Source organism: Protopterus annectens, chromosome 16.part0 (genome assembly GCF_019279795.1).
Source record: "Protopterus annectens isolate FY-2018-M chromosome 16.part0, PAN1.0, whole genome shotgun sequence".
NCBI lineage: Eukaryota > Metazoa > Chordata > Ceratodontiformes > Protopteridae > Protopterus > Protopterus annectens.
In genome coordinates, this window is record NC_056750.1 from 104,236,090 (window position 1) to 104,258,868 (window position 22,779).

General features: G+C 42.4%; 1 protein-coding gene and 3 non-coding genes across 4 annotated transcripts in view; all 4 read left to right on the forward strand.

Annotated features, from left to right (window-relative positions):
- The first annotated feature begins 6,328 nt into the window (after nucleotides 1–6,328).
- The window catches only part of RPL7A (ribosomal protein L7a), a 31,513-nt gene continuing 15,062 nt past the window's right edge, over nucleotides 6,329–22,779 (forward strand). Inside the window, exons 1-4 of the mRNA XM_044058405.1 lie at nucleotides 6,329–6,452; nucleotides 9,099–9,219; nucleotides 11,653–11,802; nucleotides 12,243–12,383. Of these exons, the coding sequence (XP_043914340.1) occupies nucleotides 6,450–6,452; nucleotides 9,099–9,219; nucleotides 11,653–11,802; nucleotides 12,243–12,383 (415 nt within the window). The 5' untranslated portion in view covers nucleotides 6,329–6,449. The remainder of the gene's footprint in view (nucleotides 6,453–9,098; nucleotides 9,220–11,652; nucleotides 11,803–12,242; nucleotides 12,384–22,779) is intronic.
- On the forward strand, nucleotides 11,501–11,575 carry LOC122791102. The gene has a single exon (XR_006363077.1). It is a non-coding gene; the product is annotated as a small nucleolar RNA SNORD24 (small nucleolar RNA).
- LOC122791103 lies at nucleotides 12,124–12,185 on the forward strand. The gene has a single exon (XR_006363078.1). It is a non-coding gene; the product is annotated as a small nucleolar RNA SNORD24 (small nucleolar RNA).
- On the forward strand, nucleotides 12,625–12,696 carry LOC122791101. Its single transcript, XR_006363076.1, has one exon. It is a non-coding gene; the product is annotated as a small nucleolar RNA SNORD36 (small nucleolar RNA).

Here is a 22,779-nt window from a genome sequence, read left to right on the forward strand (position 1 = left end):
TGTGAGACTCAAACCCTGCACCTTGTGCTTGTAAGGCAAACACCTTAACCATTAGGCCACCCTCCTAATGCAATGATATTACCATTGCCAAAGACACCAATACAAGCAAATAAATAAATACACACAATTTTCAATTTTTAACCCAGTCAGGTAATTTTGGCCATACCTACATTAACTAGTTCATAGGCAGGTACTAGGCTATCGGCCCTGGGGCCTATACAAGCCCAGCCAAAAAAGGTACCCTGGCTTTTGCCACCCAAGAAAATTATTTTCCTGTGCCACTGTCGAGCAGAGCCACAGAGGTGATCCCTGGGGTGATTTTCCTATTTCCCATCCAGTCATCAAGATTTTTCTTAAAGAGTGCTAATGAGGAGTTTTGTTTGATATAGATAGGAAGTTTATTCCAGAGTATGGGAAGTCTCTGGGACAGAAATCTATCCCTCCGGCATGCTCTGTTTATTGTGGTGACAAGGCTTAGGTCCCTAGAGCGTGTAGCTAGGAGGGATTGGGATTTCTTTAAGTGCAGCATGTCCAACAGCTCTGGGTTTGACTCAGCTTTGTATGTTAGGCAGAGATCACCTCTGAGTAGGCGATATGCAACAGAGTAAAGCTGGAGTTTTTTGAGACGGTCAGCGTAGGGCATCTGTTTGAGGCCAGTAATCCTCTTTGTGAGGTATTTCTGCGGCCTTTCCAGTTGTTGGAGATATCTTGTGAGGTACATACCAAAAGAGGCATTGTACTCTATAATGGGTCTAATGAGTGATGAGTAGAGGGGAACAATGACCTCTTTTTTTCTGGATGAGAAACCTTTTGTGATGAGGTGTGCCATGTAGAAGGATTTCCTGACTACTGTGGCGATGTGATTATCAAAGGAGAGACTACTGTCCACCTGTGTCCCAAGGTCTCATCACACTTTCAGTATTAAGTATACTACCGCCTATGTTGTTGTTCATGGGTACGGAGTTTTTACCAAAGGGGATGACAATGCACTTTTTGGCATTGAGCTTGAGGCCATGGCTTTGACACCAGGCATGTCTCAGTGAGGCCCTTTTGTAGGATGTCCACATAGTTAGGAGTTTCGATTATGGCTCCTAGTTTGCAGTCATCTGCAAACTTCGTTAGCCAAAGACCTTCTGTGTTAGACTGTACTTCAGAGAAATAGATACCAAACAGAAGAGGACCCAGGACTGAACCCTGTGGTACTCCACTTGTCACTGGCCTGCAGTCAGATTTGGAGTCTGCTACTTTCACAGTGTGGGTTCTGTCAGTCAGCCAGTTGGCAACCCATCTTGTGACATAGGGATTTATACCAAGTTTTGTGAGTTTATCTATAATTCCAGAGTGAGGGATGGTGTCAAAAGCCTTGGCAAGATCTAGACAGGCTGTGTGAACCACCTTACCTTTGTCTACGGCTTTGGTGGCTGCTTCAAAGAAGTCTATCAGATTTAGGAGACATGATCTGCCTTTTACAAACCCAAACTGGGTGGGATCCAGAGTTTGGAGATTACCAATGTCTTTTGTTTATAAGTTCCATGATGATACGTTCCATGGCCTTGCAGACCAGGCTCGTCAGGCTAATGGGGTGGTAGTTCCCGGGGTCTGTGGTGGCTCCCCCCTTGTGGAGTGGGATAACCGTTGCTGTGCGCCATTCAGCAGGCACAACGCCTGAGGTGAGGCTATGATTGAACATGGTACTTAGGTGGGGTGCCAGTTCTGTAGTTCATGTAGAACACAGCCTGGGATGTTGTCTGGTCCCATAGATGCTGTGTTCTTGGCTTTGGAGAGTGTGGTTTTTACCTGTGCAGCCGTGATTACAGGAACTTTGCATTCTTCCGGTATAGGGTGAGAGGGGGGCAAAGTTAGCACTGAACCTATCTGCCAAGATGTTGGCAATATCAGTTGGGTCTGTATATTTAGTGCCATTGTGCTGTAATTCAGAGCAGATCTGAGTGTTGCCGTTCAGATTCTTGACATAGCTATAGAATGTTTTGTGGTCTTTAGAATCAGTGGCGATTTTGTTTTCATAACTAGCTTTGGAGAATTTTATCAGGGATTTCAGCTTCTTACTGAGGCTGACCAGGGAGCTCCTCCACTCGTGGGATTTTACTCTCTTTTGCAAGAGTTTCTTCCTTCTGTTGTACAGTTTGTTTATGGCAGGGGACCACCAGATTTGGCTTCCTTTTTTTGGAGGATAGCGTCTTGGTTCTGTTTGGGATAGCACGATCCATGCACTCATGTAAGTGCTTATAAAGTGCAATTGTGTAGGATTCAGTAGTCGTAACTGTAGTGTCCATCTGCATGGGTGTCATGAAGTTCACCACTTCTGTCTTAAGAAGCATGAAGTTGGCTTTGGAGAAATTTTTTATTATTGTTTCCTTAATGGGGGGGGGGGGGTAGAGGCAGGATGTGGATATCTAGGGTAATTAGCTTATAGTCGGATCAGACCGATGAGGCATTGACTTCAGGTGTGGAACACCAGTCGCTCATATTGGTAATGACTAGATCTAGGATACTGTTGCCCCTGGTGGGGGTGTGGATAAGTTGATCCAGGGCATTGGAGTTTATGAATTCCAGAAAGCGTTGAGCGAAGGAGTTGGTACACTAGTAGTTTTCCCAGTTAATGGTGGGGTAGTTGAAATCGCCCATTATTAGGGTGTTTGGTTGAACCCTGATATTTTCTAGTACAGCAAGAAAAGAGGAGTGGGAAGCATGGTGGGTGATCTGTAGCAAGCTACAATTTGGATTGCAGTTCTGCCCAGAGTTAGTTGCACTTGGATACCCTCGGCTGCATTATGCTGGGCAACTAGCCTGGAGGTGTGGATATCCTTAATGAATATGGATAGACCTCTGCCTTTGGTGTTCCGGTCCAGGTTACATGGCCGAAAAGTGTGGTATGAGTTATAGCCTGGTAGTGCAAGGGTGCTCTCTGGAGCTTTGAACCAGGTCTCGGTCACCGCACAGATATCGATGTTCTCCATTTTGAGGAGTGCCTCGAGTGAGTGCATTTTGAGATTTAGACTTCTGGCATTGAGTAGTATCACCCTCAGTTTTTGCTTGCCTGTTCCTGTTACGGTGGTGAATTTGTCATTTGAACCTTGCCTAAAAAAAGGCACTATAGGGGCGGCAAGAACCTTAGCCAGTATAAAGACAACTGGAGGGTAAAACTCTGGTCATATGCTGCTATTTTCCATTTGTTTACTGTGTAGGTAGGCTAGTCTATGGAACCTTTTCTTCCATTATTCTAGCGAATAATTATTATTACATATTAATCTAATGGAAAGGGACTGATTGCTCGAATGTCATTGTTAGCATGTGTTTGTGCTTATTAAATGCTCCGTTTTTAATTATATGGATTTACCGTTACATTAGCATTGCGTGTCAATCACGGCACATTGCCATTGTTAATCCCCGCCCTCCGCATGTCAATCACAGCGGGCACGCCTATACCTGCGCGAACTCGGTGGTGGGTTAATACCCTTCAATTTCGCCCAAATGTTATACATAGAATTTGCACTGTGTAGACTCCACACAGTGTTTCTTATGCACTATACATTTAGCTTATATGTTTAATATTATCAATTCTGTTCTATTTACATTATAAACAAATTAAACATGGTATTGTACTGTGTAGCTTTTCTCCTCGGGTCTCCGCTGAAAACGGGCAACCAGCCCAGTAGGACACTACCCGGTAAACAAATGTAAAATAAAATAATAAAGTGCAAAATTGAACTTTATGAAGTGACGTGGGTTATATTACAGTGTACTGCCTCGAAGGCGGTACTGCGCAGCTTGGGGCGTGGCATACTTGATTGACACACATTGTAGTGGCTCGCGGCCGGTACTGCGATGTACTCTTTTGGGTATTTTGGTAACTTTTAAATATTAAACTTAATGGTATTTGGAGATTGTAAAATTACAGTATTAAGCAGAAATTTGCGTTGCAGCAGAGCATGCCACTAGGATGTGATTGTGATGTGAACTATTAAACTTAAATGTATTTGGAGATTTGCGTTGCAGCAGAGCATGCCGCTAGGCTGTGATCCGTAAAGCTTGCATCATGAACTCTTTTAAATTTAACTTGCAACAAACAGAACACTTTTCGGAGGTTATAATACTACACTGTAAACTTTTGTAAAAGATCTTTGCGTTGCAGCTGTTTAACTTGGATAACTTAATAAAAAGACATTGTTGTTGCATCAAATACTCACCTTTATTTTCTGTTATGAAAAGGGGAACATTATGAAACTGACAAACTAACAAGCGCACACTTTTTGGAGGTTATAACATTACACTACGAACTTTTTTAAAAGATCTTTGCGTTGCAGCTTTAACTATTAACGTAAAGGTATTCGGAGGTTGTAACATTACAGTATAGACGTTTTTAACAGATCTTTGCGTTGCACGTTAATAATGAAAATGGTTACAGTATCAAATTGACAAACTAACAAGCACACACAATCTGTAACTGTTCAAGCGCACACAATCTGTAACTTCTACTAAGCATACGTACGGAAACCCAGCTCTTCCTTGTGCTCCTCCTGGTACTGTCTGATATGTTCCAGAAGGCACATAAACAAGTCCTCACACTGTCTGCCGTACTTCTCACGCCAAACAAACTCATCCAGGTGGCTAGCCACCATATGCCTTACTGTTCCGTTCATCTGTTTGAACTGTTTCTTGCAACGCGACCACATCCCCTCCACCGCGTTAGTGTGTGCACCAGTTGCAGGGTCTGCAAAATTTCGACTGTGATTGACAGTGAGGTGCGTATAACTCATTGCCTGCAGCTCCGAAATTCCTCTATAAGCTGCCCATTCGTCCGAGACGATGACCGAACCTGGTAAGACATGCTTGCAAATAATGGGAAGTAAGGTGCCTGCATCCCTTCTCTCAACGAAGGTGAGGTACCCACTCTTTGTACTGCAGTCATAGATCCCAAAGATCCAACGGTCCATCTTTCCTAGCACGCGACCACGATTATATTTCGCCTTCACTAGAAGACATTCATCTATTTGTACTTCAAGCCCTGGGCCACCCAGCAGCATGGGATCCTGCAAAAGTCTCCAGCTGCAGACATCGCAGAGAAATTGATACCAGTCTACCAGGGTGGTTTTGGAGACTGAAAGGTGGTCTGCAAGCCTGCAGATTGGCAGTTTCCTTGACCACCAGTACATCACTTTAATCAGGATATGCAGAGGCAGTCTGCTCTTATGGAAAAAAGTGCCACAGAGCATTCCTGATCTGCTTCTACAGTTCCTGGCTGTGCATCTCCAGGAGAACGTGGCGCCCTGTCGAGCCAGAGAGGACCGAGACCCACACAGATGGCAGCGTTTGTCCTTCCCAAGTATTCCGACCAACTGCAGGAATGTAACCACGGATGTGGGCGAGGAGGTGATGCAGAAAAGGTGTGCGTCGTCCATCCTGTTCATGTCTTGAGTGTTGCCCAAGACAGTTTGCAGGCGTTTTATACATACAGGTGTAGAAAAGGGCCGATTGTGGATGAATAGGTTGCCAAAAGGTGTTAAAGTATCACTTTTAATGCCATTATCACGTTTAAAAATAGCTGCATGTGTGAAGAAGCGTTGTGTGAAGCGTTACGTAAAGAGTGCACCATGGATATTTGTCTGGTACAAGACTGATGATTATTTTATGTTTAAAACTACAGTTACGCTGAATAGTTACAATATCTGTAAAATACTACGTAAAGAGTGCACCATGGATATTTGTCTGGTACAAGACTGATGATTACTTGGTTATATTACAGTACAACCAATTATTTTATGTGTAAAACTACAGTTACGCTGAATAGTTACAATATCTGTAAAATACTACATTAAATTGTTGTGTCTGGTACAAGAATAATGATTATGTTCTGCTTACAAGTAAAGTTACGTTGCATACTTACAATTGCATTGGATAGTACAGCGTTACGTAAGGACATAATGCAATGAGTATTTTCTGCTTACCGTGGATATCTGTACAAGTTAGCTTATTAATATTATTTCGATACAATATTTATTATGATTACAGTGATAGTGATAGTCAAATTACACTGTGCATGTTAGGTGTGTGAAGCGTAACGTTGCATAGCTACAATTGCATTGGATTCCACATTTACGGTATTTGTCTGGTACAAGAATGATGACTGTTACAAATGCATTGGATACTACATGTACGGTATTTTTCTGGTACAAGACTGATGACTATTTTCTGTTTAATGTTTTGCATTGACAGTTATGGGCGTGTTTAAGGAGTTAAGGGCGATCAGGGGCGGAGTTTGCTACTGCGCATCCTGCGAGGCAGTACACTGTGGTGCAGTTTTTGCATCACTATTCAATATATTAATTTAACAATTTCTGGCACGGTTTAACAAGTTCTCGCGATGTCGTGGGTAAGTTTCAAGTTTTACCCAGAATGCAGTGGTCTTCCTTTCGCTGACGCTGGCCAAGATGGTGAGTACATTTGTGTATGAAGACCTGATACTGTATCTTTTTCCATCTGGATTATAGTGGTTTCTGTATTTTTACAACATCGCTGTGTAAGACTATATGATCTTGGGGATTTGTCACGGTGCAATATTTTTGTTAGAGGGAGTTCAATAATTTAATTCTGTTTTGTTTATACATATGACAATCTAGAGAGCCATCCAATAAGTCCAGGAGTTTTAGGTACAGCTGTTGAATTAAGTTATGGAATGCTTGTTACTGTTAGCAGAATGTATCGATATAATTTGTTTGATCAAAAATCACTAGGTTTGTGTCTTGGTAGTTATATTAATTTTTACTCTGGGCCTACCGAAAGGTTGAATGGAGTGTTTTGCTAAGACATTTTATTTTAATGCAGGCTCGTTACAGGTCATTTTGTTGTTTTGCATAATTACTGGCAATGTTTGTTGTCTTGTATGATAGTGTACAAAACTGCATGTAAGTGGTCCGTTGGTGAGTAAAGCCAGAGAAAAGGAATATACACATGTCAGAAGTGAACGTGAATAATTTGATTTAGCAAGTGGGACCCTGAGTAAACTGGAATGCCACTGTGGTCATTGGGTTCTTTGCAGCATGTATAATGGTGATTGAGTGTTAATTCTAGTCCGGTGTTAGGAAGCTGTTACGGTGCGTTTAGAGACTCCCATTTTGATGTTTATAGTCATTGTACGACCTCGGAGATGATTTCGAGCGTACTTTGTCTTTTGATCATGCGTTGTAAAAGATCCAGCTTGCTGTGCAATTGTTAACCGTTTAACATTTGTATTAGTTATTACTGTGCTCTGCAAAGGATCGCTATTGAGTTTTCGTACAAACTGCTTCAAACTAGAAACCTGTTAAAACGTGGCCTACTTGGGGTGTGTAATCATCTTCAGCAGCAGTAAAATAATGCATGGGGGTATTGCATGGTATTCTGCTTCACTTCTACAGTGTACTTGTCTTGCTTTGGTATTCTGGTCTCTCTCTACTTTTCTGCTGTAGTAGTAACCCATATGTTGCCGCCTTTATGCTTACATATTTTTTTCCTGTTGCATATACTAAGTAGATCAGTTGGCTTATAAAGTGTCCTAGTTAAAACTTGGTAGTGTTCATGAATGTGTTTGTATTTGTGGACTAGCTTATGCAGTGTGTGATGCATGTTTATGTATTGCTCATTTGGTGGGTATGTGGTTTTTGTTTTGTATTTCTTCTCTACAGTCACGCTCTGAAAACTGACTCTGATTAGTAGGGGTCCTTGTCGGTTAACTCTTAAGTGTTCAGATCTTCAAGATGTGTAGTGTAATAAAACTACTTGCTGGAACTGTTTTCCCTAATAGAGGAGTAAAGTTTTTGCTGGGTTGTCCAGCATTGAGTTGCCTGACTAATTATGTTAGGAAAAGTTTTTACAATGCTGGTGTATAATTTGAAATGTAGATTGGTAGCCACTGCACTTTGTGCCAAGAAGGTTCTTTAGTGGTGGTTGGTGTACATATTAAAGTAAAGAATGAAAATAACTCTGTTCTGAAAGCAATAGTGAGAGTAAAATGAACTCCCAAGTGCGCATTTGTGTTACCTTTAGTGAAGCCGTTCTTGTATGATTTTCAGAAAGCATTTTTTGTCCTCTAATGAATTTAGAGTTTTCATATTAACGTTTAGTAGTATGGCAGTTCTTGTATGTTAAGACTCTAGCTCACCTTCCCAATTTAGGGGCGGTATCTGATCCCAAAGGACTGTGGGCAGGGCAAGTAAAAGTTGTTTTTCTTAGTGGTGTGAGTGGGTAATCTTAAAGATATCATGGGGACACCCCTCAGCCCCACCTGTCTTTGTACTCGAGTTGTCAGGATGTCCCTCTGCTGTGCATCTGTAATTGATGGCTCTTCTGTTCTCATTTGCCTTACTAGCTCTCTGAATCGGTATTCACGTTTCATGAGCTTTGCTTGCATATAGTTAACACAGTGTGAGGAATATTTAATTCCCTCTTCCCAAAAGAGTAAAAGTGCATACCAGTCATGTGATTTGTTTACAAGAGCATGGTTAAATTATCACCTCTCTTGCTGATGACCTGTGGGGGGAGGGAGTTCATATTGGTGGACACAGTCCTGGGAGTTTAGTTTGTGAGCAGTAATTACTCTAAAGGAGGTATTTCTGGCCTGTCATGTTGCTTGAGATGTTTTTCTGAAAAAGATGGGCGATTACCAACTTGCTTGGGAACCTTGTAACAGAAGCCCAGGCCATGTATCTTTTCACATTTAAGAAATGCTTTACATAAATCGGTACGCCTGCCCTACTTTGACAAAAAAAAAGAAAGGGGAATTTTGGGATAAGAAACTAGAAAGGTAAAGATTAGGAGAGTCCCACACTGTACGGGAATCCCAACAGCCCTTGTTTCTCTCTAGTGATTATCCTGTTCCCATGGTTTGCTTATTTTGAATGACTGGATGTGACTTTCTTATCTCTTTGTTTATATTCAGTGACGTGTCGATTGGTTGCTGGAAAAACAGTATTTAATAAACAGTGCATCTTTTTAGTTCTATTCAAGGTAGAGCTCCTGTTTTGCTTAATGAATGTTCATATTGCCCCAGTATTCCGATTAATGTTTATGTATAATTAAGTTATTGGTATTGTGTTTTGCAGCCAAAGGGGAAGAAGGCAAAGGGGAAAAAGGTGGCACCACCACCTGCTGTGGTAAAGCGGCAGGAGGCCAAGAAGGTGGTCAATCCACTGTTTGAGAAGAGACCCAAGAATTTCGGCATTGGTAAGTTGGTGTTGAATGGCTTTTTACCCAAACAAATTTTTTTGCCACTGTCCAACAAAAAGCTGTGAATTTTGTATCCATATACAATGCTGTCGTATTTCAGGTGTGCATTTCGAGTTCTGATTTACTAGGACTTTTTTTTATTGATTTCTGTAATGTAGAAGCTGAAAACCTGGTCCTGTAAATATGATACATTTGACTGTTGGGTTTGTGTGTAGAGTTAACTGTTTTGTGTGTGAGAATGGCAAAAGGGTCCAGCATCGTTAGGTGGTGCAGTTGTCAAGGGAGTCTGGCTGGCATTGGATGCTTGAACTGTCTGGATGGGGTTATGTTCCTAGTTGCTACTGAATGAAGGTCTCCTGGCTCATAATTAGCTTACTGTGGAGTAAGCTCAGAATGGGATAAATCATAAAGTAGAAAGCTATGATGTGATTGTGAGGACATTAAAGAGGAGGTAATGGCAGTTGTGTGTGGGGTATGGCATGTCTATTGGGTGTTCTCCTTTCTGTTGTACCCCCCCTCCTTCTTAATGTTGGGAAGCTACTTGTCCAAGACGTATACAAATGCTCTGCTCTTTAGAGAAGTACAGAATTAATTTCAAGAACAGTTAGGTGGGGGTGATTTCTCCAAAATTTTACAACACTGTGTACACAAAACAGGTCATGGCCCACCTCTTAAGTTAACTGATCACCCCTACCCAGCATGGCTTTCGGCCACAGCACCTCCACTGCTGTCATCTTCTTTACCAACGTCATCTCCCTAGCCAGAGATATCAATAAGCTCGTATCCTGCTTATTCTTAGATCTGTCCAAAGCCTTTGAGCTGTCTCCTACCCTATCTTCCTCTCAAATCTCTCCCAATGTAACCTTCCCACCGCAACTGTATCCTGGTTTAGTAGCTACCCTCAGGACCAGCACCAGTCTCTCTCGCTCTGCCTCTCTCCCCATCAACAGGTGTTCCACAAGGCTCCATCCTTGGACCCCTTCTTTTAACATCTTTACCAGTGAACTGCACAATTCCTGTCCCTAGTCATCCCTCATGTAGTACACAGACTACTCCACCATTATATCCATAGCTGATAACCCAACTTATTTAACCCTCACACCATTCAACCTCACAAAAACCTAGCTGACAAGACAGTAGTTCATATTCAACCCCCCAAAAAAACAAAACTCCCTTTTTCTCCCAAAGTCACTGTATCCTCTTAAATCTTCTTTCACCATCTCTTCACTCAACACAAGTGATGGCTCCAGAAAATCAAACTAAGCTGATCGGAGTAATCATAGACCAGCTGAAATTCGACCCTTCACATTCATCACTGCATTAACAAAACCAATCAAAAGCTTGGCCTCCTTTTACAGGAACAAAAAAATTCCTCACCCCAGAATCTAGAATAACACTAGCCAATGTCTGCCTCCTTCCTAACCTCTTCTACAGCTCAGAAATCTCCAGTCTACTCTAATCTCCAAACTGGATCCACCTATAGCAAAGTGGTCAGATTTGCCACCAGTTTGCCAGCCAGAACACACACTGACTGGCCCTCATTACTTAACTGGCTTGAGTTTCCTAATCGCCTCAAACTTACCCAACTCCTCCTAATCCACTCCATTATCAATTAACCCTCCTCCTGCCCAAGCATTTCCTCTCTAGTCTCACTATATACCCCCACCCAACCGCTTAGGAGCTCTGACCAGTGCCTGCTGCAAATTCACAAATCTGCAGGATGGAACTTCTACAGCTACTCTCCTGCCCTCCTTTGGAACAAGCTTCCATTGACTTTAAGAAGCATTACCCCAGACCTACAAATTTAAGACCTCACTCAAACCATGCCTAACCCACTTTAGTATATGCCCCTGTAAACCCCCCCCCCCCAACCTTGTCCCATGTAACTTCCGTAGAAAGGGTTCTGTGTGTGTGTTGGTTGTTTTTTTTTTTTTTTTAAGTTCTTCATTAATGACTATAAATTTACCTTTGTTCCGTTATTGTATCAATGTGATTAACCTATATTTGTGTATACTTTCTAGCAATGCTATAGTTTATATATTTGGAGCTTTTCTCTTGGGGTCTCCACTGAAAATGGGCCATTGGCTCAGTTGGACCAACCAGGTTAATAAATAAAATAGATTTGTAATCTTTATGTAGTGGTTTCATAAGTTGGTGGTACCCTCCCACCAAGGAAAAAAAAATGCATTGTGCGCTTTTTGGAGGGCAAAATTTGCATATTTCATATTTTGGACAGGTTTGTAGGCTGTGACATTAATCCATTCTGCAGTTACATGTGTGCAGGTGATGTAAGCGAATATTTGCTATCTGAATGGCAATGTTGACAAATTCAACCACCAAGATCGCTGATGCACTTGTTTTGAAATGTGCAAGGAAATGGAAGATGGTTGTGTAGGCACAACAGTAACTCGGTTTTTGGGTTTGGTCTAGGTCAGGATATACAACCGAAGAGGGATTTAACACGTTTTGTAAAATGGCCACGTTATATCCGGTTGCAGCGCCAGCGGTCCATTCTTTACAAGCGCCTGAAAGTTCCACCTGCTATCAACCAGTTCTCCCAAGCTCTGGACCGTCAGACTGGTGAGTGGCCCTATTCTTTATTACAAAACAAGTTATTGTATACCCCCCACATTCACAATGTGAATGGTGTCCTATTAGTTTGTAAATTGATGTTTGCTTTAAATGGGATGGTTTGTTTAAAAGCCGCCTTATTTTGTAAAAGTACACTTCAGTGGTTCTGTTTTCATCCCACTCTCTCTCACTATTGTGTCAGAAAATGTATACAGGTTACCACTTGTATCTTTTGTTTTCTCTGCTTTGTGAATGTGCTGTTGCATGGGTATATTTGAATGTTTGTCTGATTTTTAAGTAACTGAATTGCTGGCTTTATAGTTGTCAGTGTGCAGATGATGTAAATGATGTACCTGAATAGTAGGATGACATCCACCAAGATCGCTGATGCACACTGAAGTTTAATACTGGCAGTACAATTCCTTGATTTTAAATTGTAACACTTTCAGCTACACAGCTCTTCAAACTGGCCCATAAGTACAGACCGGAGACCAAGCAGGATAAGAAACGGAGACTCCTGGCACGTGCAGAGCAGAAGGCTGCAGGCAAGGGGGATGCACCTACCAAGAGACCACCTGTTTTGCGAGCAGGTAATTAAGAAATAGTGGCAATTTCTATGTAATAACTTGCCCAGTTCACTGTCTTGGGGAGTAGAGAATTATCCAAGCACTTCGTTGCTGCACTGTAGAGATGGTATCCAGATAGGCTGCCAGTCTACTCCTAACACGTGAACCAGCTGGATGGAGTCTGCCTTTCTTTAAAATGGTGGCTTGTAGTTTTTCTTTTGTGCAGTAGCACTGTTTTCTGTTTGTGGTAGAATTATTTGGACTACTGTGGTGATGAATTTTGAATTCCGAAGTTACACTTGTGGATCACAAATGGAGCTTTTTAACCCTGAACAGTAGTCTGTATAAAGTTGTTTTTCTATGTTTTCAGTGTGCGCTGTAATCCTTTGTGTTCATGAGACGCATTAAGTTTTGGGGTTTCAACTTCACAAACTCTCGTCCTTAGTTTTTTAAGCCAGAGAAGGTACGTTCACAAATAAGTATGCAGACATGTAACCCCTAATAGTTGTCTGGTAAAGATACTTGGAGCAATTTAGGTAATGGTCCTTAATGACTTATTAAAAGTTTAATGACTGGGTATGGTGAAAATGTCTAACAAAAGAAAATGTCTAACAAAAGGCCAGGGTGCTATCGGGGCAGGTCACTGCAGATGCATAAGTGCTTGATGGCTGGAATGGACCAGTTAACCTGTGGGCGGAGGGTGTAGGAAGAAATCCTGGGCATGCGTCAGTCCTGGCAGCCTAACAGTGTTGGGCAGGGACATTTTACTGAGAGGTCAGAGGAATGATGTATCACTTCTGGAGGCCAGCAGTCTTTGGGAACTCAATTTGGGCTGATGGTCAGAAGAAGCTGTCAAATCTGAACCAGTTCATACAAAATTCTGTCTTGTCAAACCACAAGTGTGTGTACAGAATGGATGCATAACCTTTCAACTGTCGAGAATTTTTTGCTGCCTTTTTTTTTTTTTTTTTTTTTCTTGTCTGCTCTTGAAGAATCTGGCAAATCACTTGGGATTGATGTCACTAAATACAAACTTGCATTTGATTTGAACTTCATATTCTTCGGTAAATGTATGCTAAGAAATCTAGTTTTGAATAAGTTCTAGCAACTTTGTAAGTTTTACAAGTACAAAGTTTAAATCTGTCCCTATTTTTGGGCCTTTGCCCCCCCCCCCCTCATTATTTTAGAATTCAGAATATGTGCACTGAGATGTTGGGGGTATGAATGGGTATATATGCAGGGGGTATGAATGGGTATATATGCAGGAGTCTTCTGACATTACTGATTTATTACATTTGTGCATATGCTCTTGATTGGCAGGTATGTAATTAACAATGTTGGCTGATAAATGCAGGTCTACATTACCTTATCGAACGATGCACTTTTATCTAACCTAAAAGGTCGAAGACACGGAACAGCGATTACCCCCCAAAAAAGTTTCAAAAATGAAATGTGGGGGGTTGTGCCCCCACACACCCCTACTTAAATTAACCAACTCTGAGATCACACCATAGTGGAGGAAATGGCAAAGTCCCGAAGACGGTCCACCAATTACCCCCCCCCAATCGATAGTTCGTGTCTTTGCTGTTTAAAGGTTTCGTCCTTTTAGGTGCGATGAAAAAGCATTCGCTCTTTTTTCATCGTTCAGTAAGGTAATATAGAACCAATGAATACTTTATGGTGGTCACTGTGTAGTTCAGATTAACTGATACAGATGAGCAAAACCCCCACTGTTTAGATGCATATGTCACTGTGCATAGCTGTGGGAGGTGCCCAAGTCTGAGTAAGCGTGGCATGGTGGCAAAGTGCAGAGAAACTGTATACATCTCCTTGTAGATGATTCCAGCAGTATGTGCTGTAAAAGGGGTGTTTGTGTTTTGGATGTTGGTTGACTGTGTAGGGGCTACAGAACTTTATGTGGAGTCTAATGTGGGTGGCTGTCATGGTTCCCTAATATGTGATCAAAACCTTAGGTTATCTTGTGATCAAAGCCTTAGGTTATCTAACACCTAAAGGTCTGTCACTAAATGTCGAAGTCTGAAAATTGCGAACGTCCGTTTCCACACAGGGAAACGAGTCATTTGGCTGTTAAGCGGATTTTGTTTCTACGCTGTAGAGCGATCTGAGTTGGTGTGTTTAGTTGGGGGGTGTGGGGGGGACAGCCCCCCACTTTATTTTTGTTAAACCTTTTTATTTGGCAAACATTGTTTCCCTATGCAGAAACGGTTGTTTTCAGAGGGTTTGATATTTCGTGATCGACTTTTAGGTGTTCGATAATTTATGGTTTTGATCACTTAATATAGACCCAGCTGCCATTGCTGTGTATATGTTGAAGTTTCCACATTTTACAGTTTGATCCTGTTTCATGTCCAAAAATGACTCTAATTTGTCCACTGCAATCATTTGCACCCAAGTATCTTCCGCGGTGGTGGTTGGAATGTGTTGAGCGGCATTTGCGGCTGTGAAACGGGAGTATCCCCTCTCCATTTACAAGGACAACATTGACAAGCACCTGATATGCCATTGTGTGCTTATCTGATGTATTAAGTGTAAAAGCTGAACGCAAACTACGTTCTGCAGGATTATCCCACTGGTACACGCAAACAGTCAGCATCCCCTCCCCACAACTGGTTGTGCTTTTCCTTCACAGACGTGTGTGATGCTCTACCAGCGACAGGCAGGCAGACTGATTGATTTATAGCGAGAGGACAGCTACGTAGAGGTTGACACCACACCACTTGTCGGCACATTGTGTGACCATGAATTCGATTTGGAAGCTGAACGGAAACCAATTCCATTGTTTACCAGGGGCAATTTTAACTTGTCCTAAAATGGTAAGTGGGGGGAGCTCCAAACTCCAGAGAAATCAAATTGAAGGTAAGCATGCAAAACTGCTAAAACTGACATTTTTAAAAGTTATGCCAGTCAGCTATTTACACTTAAGTACATATCTACCCAGTTTCCCAGATGATGTAGTTACTACAGCAACAATGTTTAGTCCCCATTTAGACGGTGAATTACAGTATAGATATGTGGGCAGTCTTCCATGGTTCATCTGTACCACAACACCAAAACTAAATGGCTTTGCAAGTTGGAGTAATCTGTAAATTACACACTTGGCTGAACCTAACATTAGAATTTCTGACAATAGAAATTAAGTTTGCAGATGTGTGCTGTTTAACTCTGAAGGAATGGAGGGGGAAGATTCTGTCGTTCTGGTGACCCATGCTTGGTTGGCAGCTTTGGGACCTGTTGAAGCTGGTGAGGGAAGAATGAGATGGAAGCATACTCACTTAAGAATAGTATTGGAACATGTAGGCGAGGCAGACATCGGTGGTGGAAATGTGCCCCTAATCTAAGAGTCAAATGTCCGAGCTTCTTCACATTTAGAAGTGGGGGCTTTGCACATGGCTTCTCGTGGTATCAGTTAGCCCATGGACATCAGAGAGTCCTAAAAAATATAAAAGTAGCTAGAATTGTTGCCCTGGGTACATTGTCTGTATGGGTGAAGTGACTTGACAGTTGAACGATTCTGAGCTAGCTTTGCTAAACTAATGTGATTTGAATGAAGTGAGTTGGAATACTCTACTGGTGAGTGGGTGAAACGCTGCTGTGCATTAGCTAGCTGTTCTATTTCCCAGCCAGATGTCTTGGGCCCACACTGACAATGTAAGTGGCTACATGGGACTTGACTGGATGAAAGCTGTGCTTTACAGGAAGCAGGTTGTGTGAAAAGTTGAGTGCACTCAGGCTTCTGTTTTCAACAAAGCTGAAAATTTAATTTGTTTGCTGAATGTTCCTTCATCTTGTCTTGTTTTGGACTTATCACCTCCCTGGCAGATCATTGAGGATTGTGGTTGTGAAGTTGATGCACTGTGTTTTGGCTTTGTAGCATCTAGAAAAAAGGACAGCAATGCAGTGACTGCTCTAGTGGCTGTAATGGCTGTATTTTGAGATCCAGCCCTGGTTTGAGGGTCTTTGTCACAGTGAGAGATGCACAGCGGTGTGATCATTGGGTGAGTGGTGGAGGTGTGAAATTACCTGGTCCTCGTAAACAGTCCAGCTTTTCAGGACTGGTGTAAGTTTGTGGAAAGAAGTTAGAATGCTTCACTGGTAACATGCTTGCACTTGTATACATGGAGTACAAACCTTGGCAGATTGTCTGCAGTTTAAGTAGTCTTATGGTTTGTGTTACAAAATGGGTAACTTATACTAGTGAAGTATGAAACTACCAATTTGTGGAGTTCAGCATATAATGTTTTGTAGTAAAAATGAGCTGCAGGTACAGTGTGGTGTAAATCGTAAAGTATGTTGGAACACTTGAGTGTTTAATAAAGTAAGAAAAGCCCCTCCAGCCTTTATTGATGTGGAATTTTGCATAAAAAATGTTTTGGTTTTCTTAAAAGGTGGTAGAGCTGTTTGGTATGCAAAACTAATGTCTGAATTGCTCTAAAAGGGGGGATAAAGTGGACTGTTTCTCTACTTGTATGTAAAAGGTTATCTCTTTGTCTAAGACTTTGTAAGTCCACAAACCCCTCTCCTTTTACCCATATTGCTTTTACAGTTTCCTCTTGGGCCTGTATTGTCTGATCTTTGTATTTGAGTAAAGAGGGCTTCATGCTACTTGGCATTTTTTTTGAAGTCCATTGAGGTTAACGTGTGACTCTGCTTTGTGTTTCTAGTTTGTAATGTGCTCCCTTGATTTCTGGTTGAAAGAATAAGTCGGACTGATTCTTGACAGTTTTTCACCTTTGGTTTTAGCATGATATCGAGTCACTAACTTGAACTATTTGTTTAGTGTTGCATAAATGTATAATTGTGGGGGTTTTGTAGCTAACAAGTTTGTAGGCTGTTTAGTTCTCTTAGTAAAAATGCTTCGTTTGCTTAAGCTGTCAGTTTAGGTAACAAGTTGAGCATTAAGAATTGCATGGTTGTATGAGTTTGCAAACTGGTATCTTTTGTATTCTGTCTCAAAAGTTTATTCTGACAATCACAGTATTTATGTACATTGTTCACAGCTCATTAGAGATTTTTGAATTTCACACCCTTTTGGGGAGTTGATGTCCCCACAAAATATCACATTAATAACATCCTAAGCACTCCGTCATGGTGGATTTGGGCCCCCAGGTTGATGGCCTGACTTTTGACCACTGTTGCTTCTGTGGTATGGAAAGCCTTCTACATGGCTCGCCTCATAAGTAAGGGCATCTTATCCAGGAACAAGGAAGTCCTAACATCCTTTATTCACTTATAAGGCCCATTATTGAGTACAACACACCTTTCAGCATGTACCTCGCAAAGCACATGCAGCAGCTGGAGAGACCACAGCGGTTCCTCACCAGGAGAATTCAGGGTCTCAAAACATCTACCATATACAGGCTAAAAGCCCTATCCCTCTACTCTTTCATCCAGATGGGGAGATTACCTCAATCTGGCATGCAAGGAGGTCATGGACCCCACCCTGACGCTGCATATCCAGAAGTCATGCTGCACTCAAGTAACCCGCGTGCCCGGCCTCAACCTGGTAACATCAACGAGACTTGTCGGAAAATTTTTGTGTCCCAGAGACTCCCTCTCCACATCAAGCAGAATGCCCCTTTTTTTTTTTTTTTTTTTTTTTTGCAACCTGGATAACTGGATGAGAAACAGATAATATACCCCTGTGATACCCCCCGTGCCCCTGCTGGACAGGGGCATTGGGTGCTGATTTGTCTAAACATGAGTTAAACTCTTGGCTAGGCTTGTAAGGGCCTGAGGGCCAACAGCATAGCAACCTTCTGTGACCCCCCCCCCCCCCAGAAAAGGTTTCCACCTTTGTTTCACTTTCAGTGTCGACCCTGTCTGTACCAAGGATGGAGCTAGAGTCTAGGGATTTTCCTTTTCTCCTTAAAGGAGAGTGAAGTACTGGGACCAGGGATATTGGGAGTGTGGCAAAGACTATTTGAGGGAGTCTCCTTCAGCAAAGGAGGCAGCGTTGGAAGTCTGAGGCCTTTCTGTTCTGTCTTACTTGTCTTCACATGTGTGTTGCTGGCTGCATGCAGTAAGTGGACAAATGTCTCCTAGTTGAACTAACTTTGCAGTTGGTGTTTTTTTTTTTCCAGTATAATTGAAAGAATATCAGAGGATTCTCTGAATCTTAGAATGCCTTAATGTCCTGCAGAAAACGTAATCTGTAAACATTTATTTGCACAATACTGTGTAGCAGTAAATGTCTGCACAGAAGATGGCTTTGTCCTGTGGGAGGAACATTTGCTGTGTTCAGTATCAGGTGTAGGTTTCTCTGGCTTGGCTCCTGTAGGGGATAAGTAGTGTTATTTTTTCAAAAATTCTTCCATTTGTAGTGTGTCTTTTAAGAGTTTAGTGTTCTCTTCTGTGCCGTTTTATATTCTCGTTGCTTGCTTCTGTTTTGGTGCCCTTTTTCTAGTGGCCGTTACTTTTGTCTTCCAGTTTAGTGGTTTTTTTTGTGTGTAGCTTTGTTTGGTGCAGTTAACTGTGTGGTAGTTTTATTCTTCTGTTTTTCTGGCTCTGACCTCTGCTTGATTTTCCAGTCTTGAGTTAGAATCTGTCAGTCTGCCTGTTTTAAAAGGCACTCCTTGTGCAGTTGGAAGATGCTCATTCCCAATTCGCATGAGAAGTGCCTGTTATTGTTTTAGGCGCCAGCCACCTGGAAGTTGAAGGCAACATTTGTGCCACATTCAGCCTCGGGGCTTCGGTCGAGAGAGGAAACTCCTTTTGAAAGGGTTGGCTCGGGGGGGGGGGGGTAGGTCCCTTGGCTCAGTCCCCTGCCAAGTTTGGACCAACAGAGCACAAGAAAGCCCCCCCCCCCCCAGCCTCTGGGGTCCTCCTCAAAAAGGAGATGCTGTCAAATCTGAGACTCCCTTGGATCCAGGGTCTGAGGTTCAAGGCCTTCGGATGCAGACTGTTCATGGATCTGGCTTCCTTGGATCTGGGTCATGTGGGAAGCAAGCATTCCACTCTTACCTTGTCATCGGATCCAAGATCATTGTCTGATCCCACTGTTGGAGGATTCCCCCTCTGGTTGTGGCTTGGGGCTGTCCCCTTCTGCCTCCAAGCACAGGTCTCATTCTTGAGAGAGGAGGTTCACTAGATGTAGACAACCATCCCAGTTAGGTCCTCAACTTCCTCTGGGTCCTCCTGAAGACTTTTGAGACTACCATCTACCAACACCCCCCTTGCAGATCTTAGTGCCAGCATGGCATGGAACTTGATACTGTGCAGCCTGTTCCCAAATGTGCGGACAAATTCCTCCGTTCTGTTCTTACAGCACTGTGCGAGGCATAGCACAGCTAAACGGACAGCTTAACACTCTTAATCCAATCAAAATACTCTGGGGGGGGGGGGTTCTTGTAACTTTACTGGGATTTCTTGACTTTAATACTGTAAAACTGCAGCACGAAACAAATAGCAAGATATATATGCGATGCGAACGCTAGGGCCTGGGTCCATGAGGGGTAGAAGTAAGAGAGCTGCTTCCTGACGGAGTTGCCTCACTTCCTGAGACTTGCTACAGTGCTAAAAATGGCAGCAACAGATCAAAACAATGCTCAAACTATGCAACTAGAATATAAACTGCCTGAATTGCTGTGAAGGGCAGAATACTCTCTTCCTGGCATATTATTGTATGCCACTACACTTAATACTGCTACACTAACACTTGTTTCTGAAATGGTTAAAAACTCGGACTGCCTCGTATAAACTTTAGCAGTTCTTTGTTTTGACAACCCTTACTTCACCTTTCTGACTTCTGCTTGGCAACGTCCCACCGGCCATTCATTCCTGCGTTTTTTTGACTGTCCATTAGCCCATCATCTACTTCAACGTTTGGACAGTCTCTAGTCCACTTTCTGCAACTTTGTAAGGTGGATAAGTATTCACTTTTCCAGAAGGTGTCAGCAAAGACTCTGAACTTGCTTCCATTGTTTTAACATAGAGGCCTGTTTCGAAGTTACCAGACTGGGCTAACAGCCTTTTGAGTCAAAAGCATAGCTGGTGTGAGAACCTTAGGATTTTCTGGGTCATTAGACACTGGTACTAAAGGTCTTGCATTCATAATGACCATAACTTCCGCCATAAAGGTACTTAAAACTCTCATGGGTCAGGCGAGTAGGTTTATCTTGAAGCAACACTGCATCCACCTGTCAGGCTTTTCCCAAGCACCTCCCATGTGAGATGACTGCAGAGGTTTGAAGACCCACATGTATCCTTTGTCTTGTAGATAATCTCGTACTGCTGTATCACTTGCACAAATGTTCAGTTCTTTACAAGCTCCCACAAAGTTTATCCCTCTGTCAGACAAAAATAACTTTGCTGGGCCACGAATTAAAAATCTTCTCAAGGCATTAATAAAGCTGGAGGCAGCTCGTGTGCACAGACATGTAAAAAGTACTGCCCGGCGTTTGTCAGCATTACCTCCTCTGGTGTGGCAGGTTACCGCTGTCCACGGACCAAGAACATCAGTACCCACACTAGTGATTGGTATGGCACTATCTTCTGGTAAATCTGCCATTTTTCTAATCCCTTTCTCTGTTTACGACCGAGAACACATTTGTGAATAACTGCAGATGTCAGGCACTTACCACCAAGGATCCAGAAACCTGCAGTTCTGATTGCACCTTCTGTAATGTGACGTCCTTGATGAAGCTGCTTGGTTGTTGTAATACCTCACAATCCGTGTAGCAATGTGATTGTGAGGGATAATTTATAGGTTGCTTCTCTTGTTCAGTCAGTGTCACAAAAGACAAGCATCCGCCAACTCTCAGCAGTCCATCTTGATCTGTAACAGCACTAAAATTGAGACTTTGTTTTGGTCATGCCTTTTGCTCTCTTACAGTCTCTCTTCCTTTTTGGTTGTGTTTCTGCTGAACAGAGGAGATTACTTTGCTTGTGAACGTTTCTTTAAGCTAACTTGCTGATTTGAAACTTCCAGCCTCTTAAGTAGCGAGCTGTCTGATTCTCTGAACTTTTAGCAACATAAATCAGTTTGAAAATCTCAAAGCAAAGTGAGTGAATAGTGGTATCGGGCTCTACTGCTGAAGCTTGCAACTGCAGGTCTAATTTCAGGATCGGCTTCAAGCTCTGAGAGGATAACCAGTAGCCGTTATTTCAATTGTCCTTTTTCTGGCTGGTAAAGAAACAAAGGGTCTGAGAATCATATAGTGTTCTGAAGCCAGGCTGTCTGTGTGGGCCTTGTAGGTTTTTGTTCTGTGGGTACATAGAACCACTGATTAGGATGAGTTTACTTGTCTGATTCTTTGATCTCTGTTAAGAGACATTAAGAAAGAATCTTCTAGAGGTATTGCAAATGTGCCCCAGGACGGTTTTGCTGTCTGTAAAGAATTTCATCGCGTCCAAGTCCGTGGCTAATCTTTAATTAGCTCATACAGTTCTACGCTAGTACAGCTGTACATACCTCTAAATGTGGGATTGTGTGCGCTGGTCTAGGGCTTAACTAACTTTCCCATAAATTCAGCATGACCTACACTTACTGCATTAGTTTTCAAGTAGGCTACCGCACATGTAGCTGTGATGGATGAATCGCAGTTCCTTTCTACAGGCTGTTGTCAGGCCCATAATGTCTGTGTATCTTGGAAGTCTTTCTCCTTTTAGGGCAGCTTTACGTGTACAGTGTATAGCCACAGCAGCTCCTTTTAGGGCAGCTTTACATGTACGGTATATAGCCACTCCTTTCATTGAACCACTCTTGTGGGAGTAATGCATCCAGTTTACATTTCCCAGATGATAGTTCACGGACTAAGGCCTTACCTTTTTATAGTCACAGGTGCAACAAACCCAAGGGGATCATAAAGGCTGTTAAGAGTAGATAAGATTCCTCTTCTGGTGAAGGGCTCTTCCTCTGAAGAGACCTGCAAAACAAAGTTGTCTTGTTTCTAGATGCCAGCTTGGTCCTAAACTTTTCTGAAGAGGAAGGGTGTCTGTACCCAGACAAAGATCTTTAAGGTCCTTGGCTCTGTCTTCTGCAGGAAAGGCTTCCATGACCTTTTTGCTGTTAGAAGCAATCGTAAGTCGCAGATTCTGCCAGCATCTGTTTTGTTGAGAATGTCTGTTGCTGTCTCAGGAGTGTTAGATGCAAGTCCATCTACATAGAAATCTTTCAACACCGTGTTTGGCCTCTTCTCCATATTGTTTGCCTCCTTTTTTAGGGCAGCTTTACGTGTACAGTATATAGCCACAGCAGCTCCTTTTAGCGCAGCTTTACGCGTACAGTATATGGCCACAGCAGGAGAGGGACCGTTGCCGAAGACATGTACAATCCTTCTGTACTACTTTGTATGTCATGATCTTTGTACCAGAGAAAACGTAAATTATTTTGGTGGTCCTCTCTCACCAGAAAACAAACATCTGCTGCACATCAGCTGTCAAGGTTATAGGCTCTACTCTA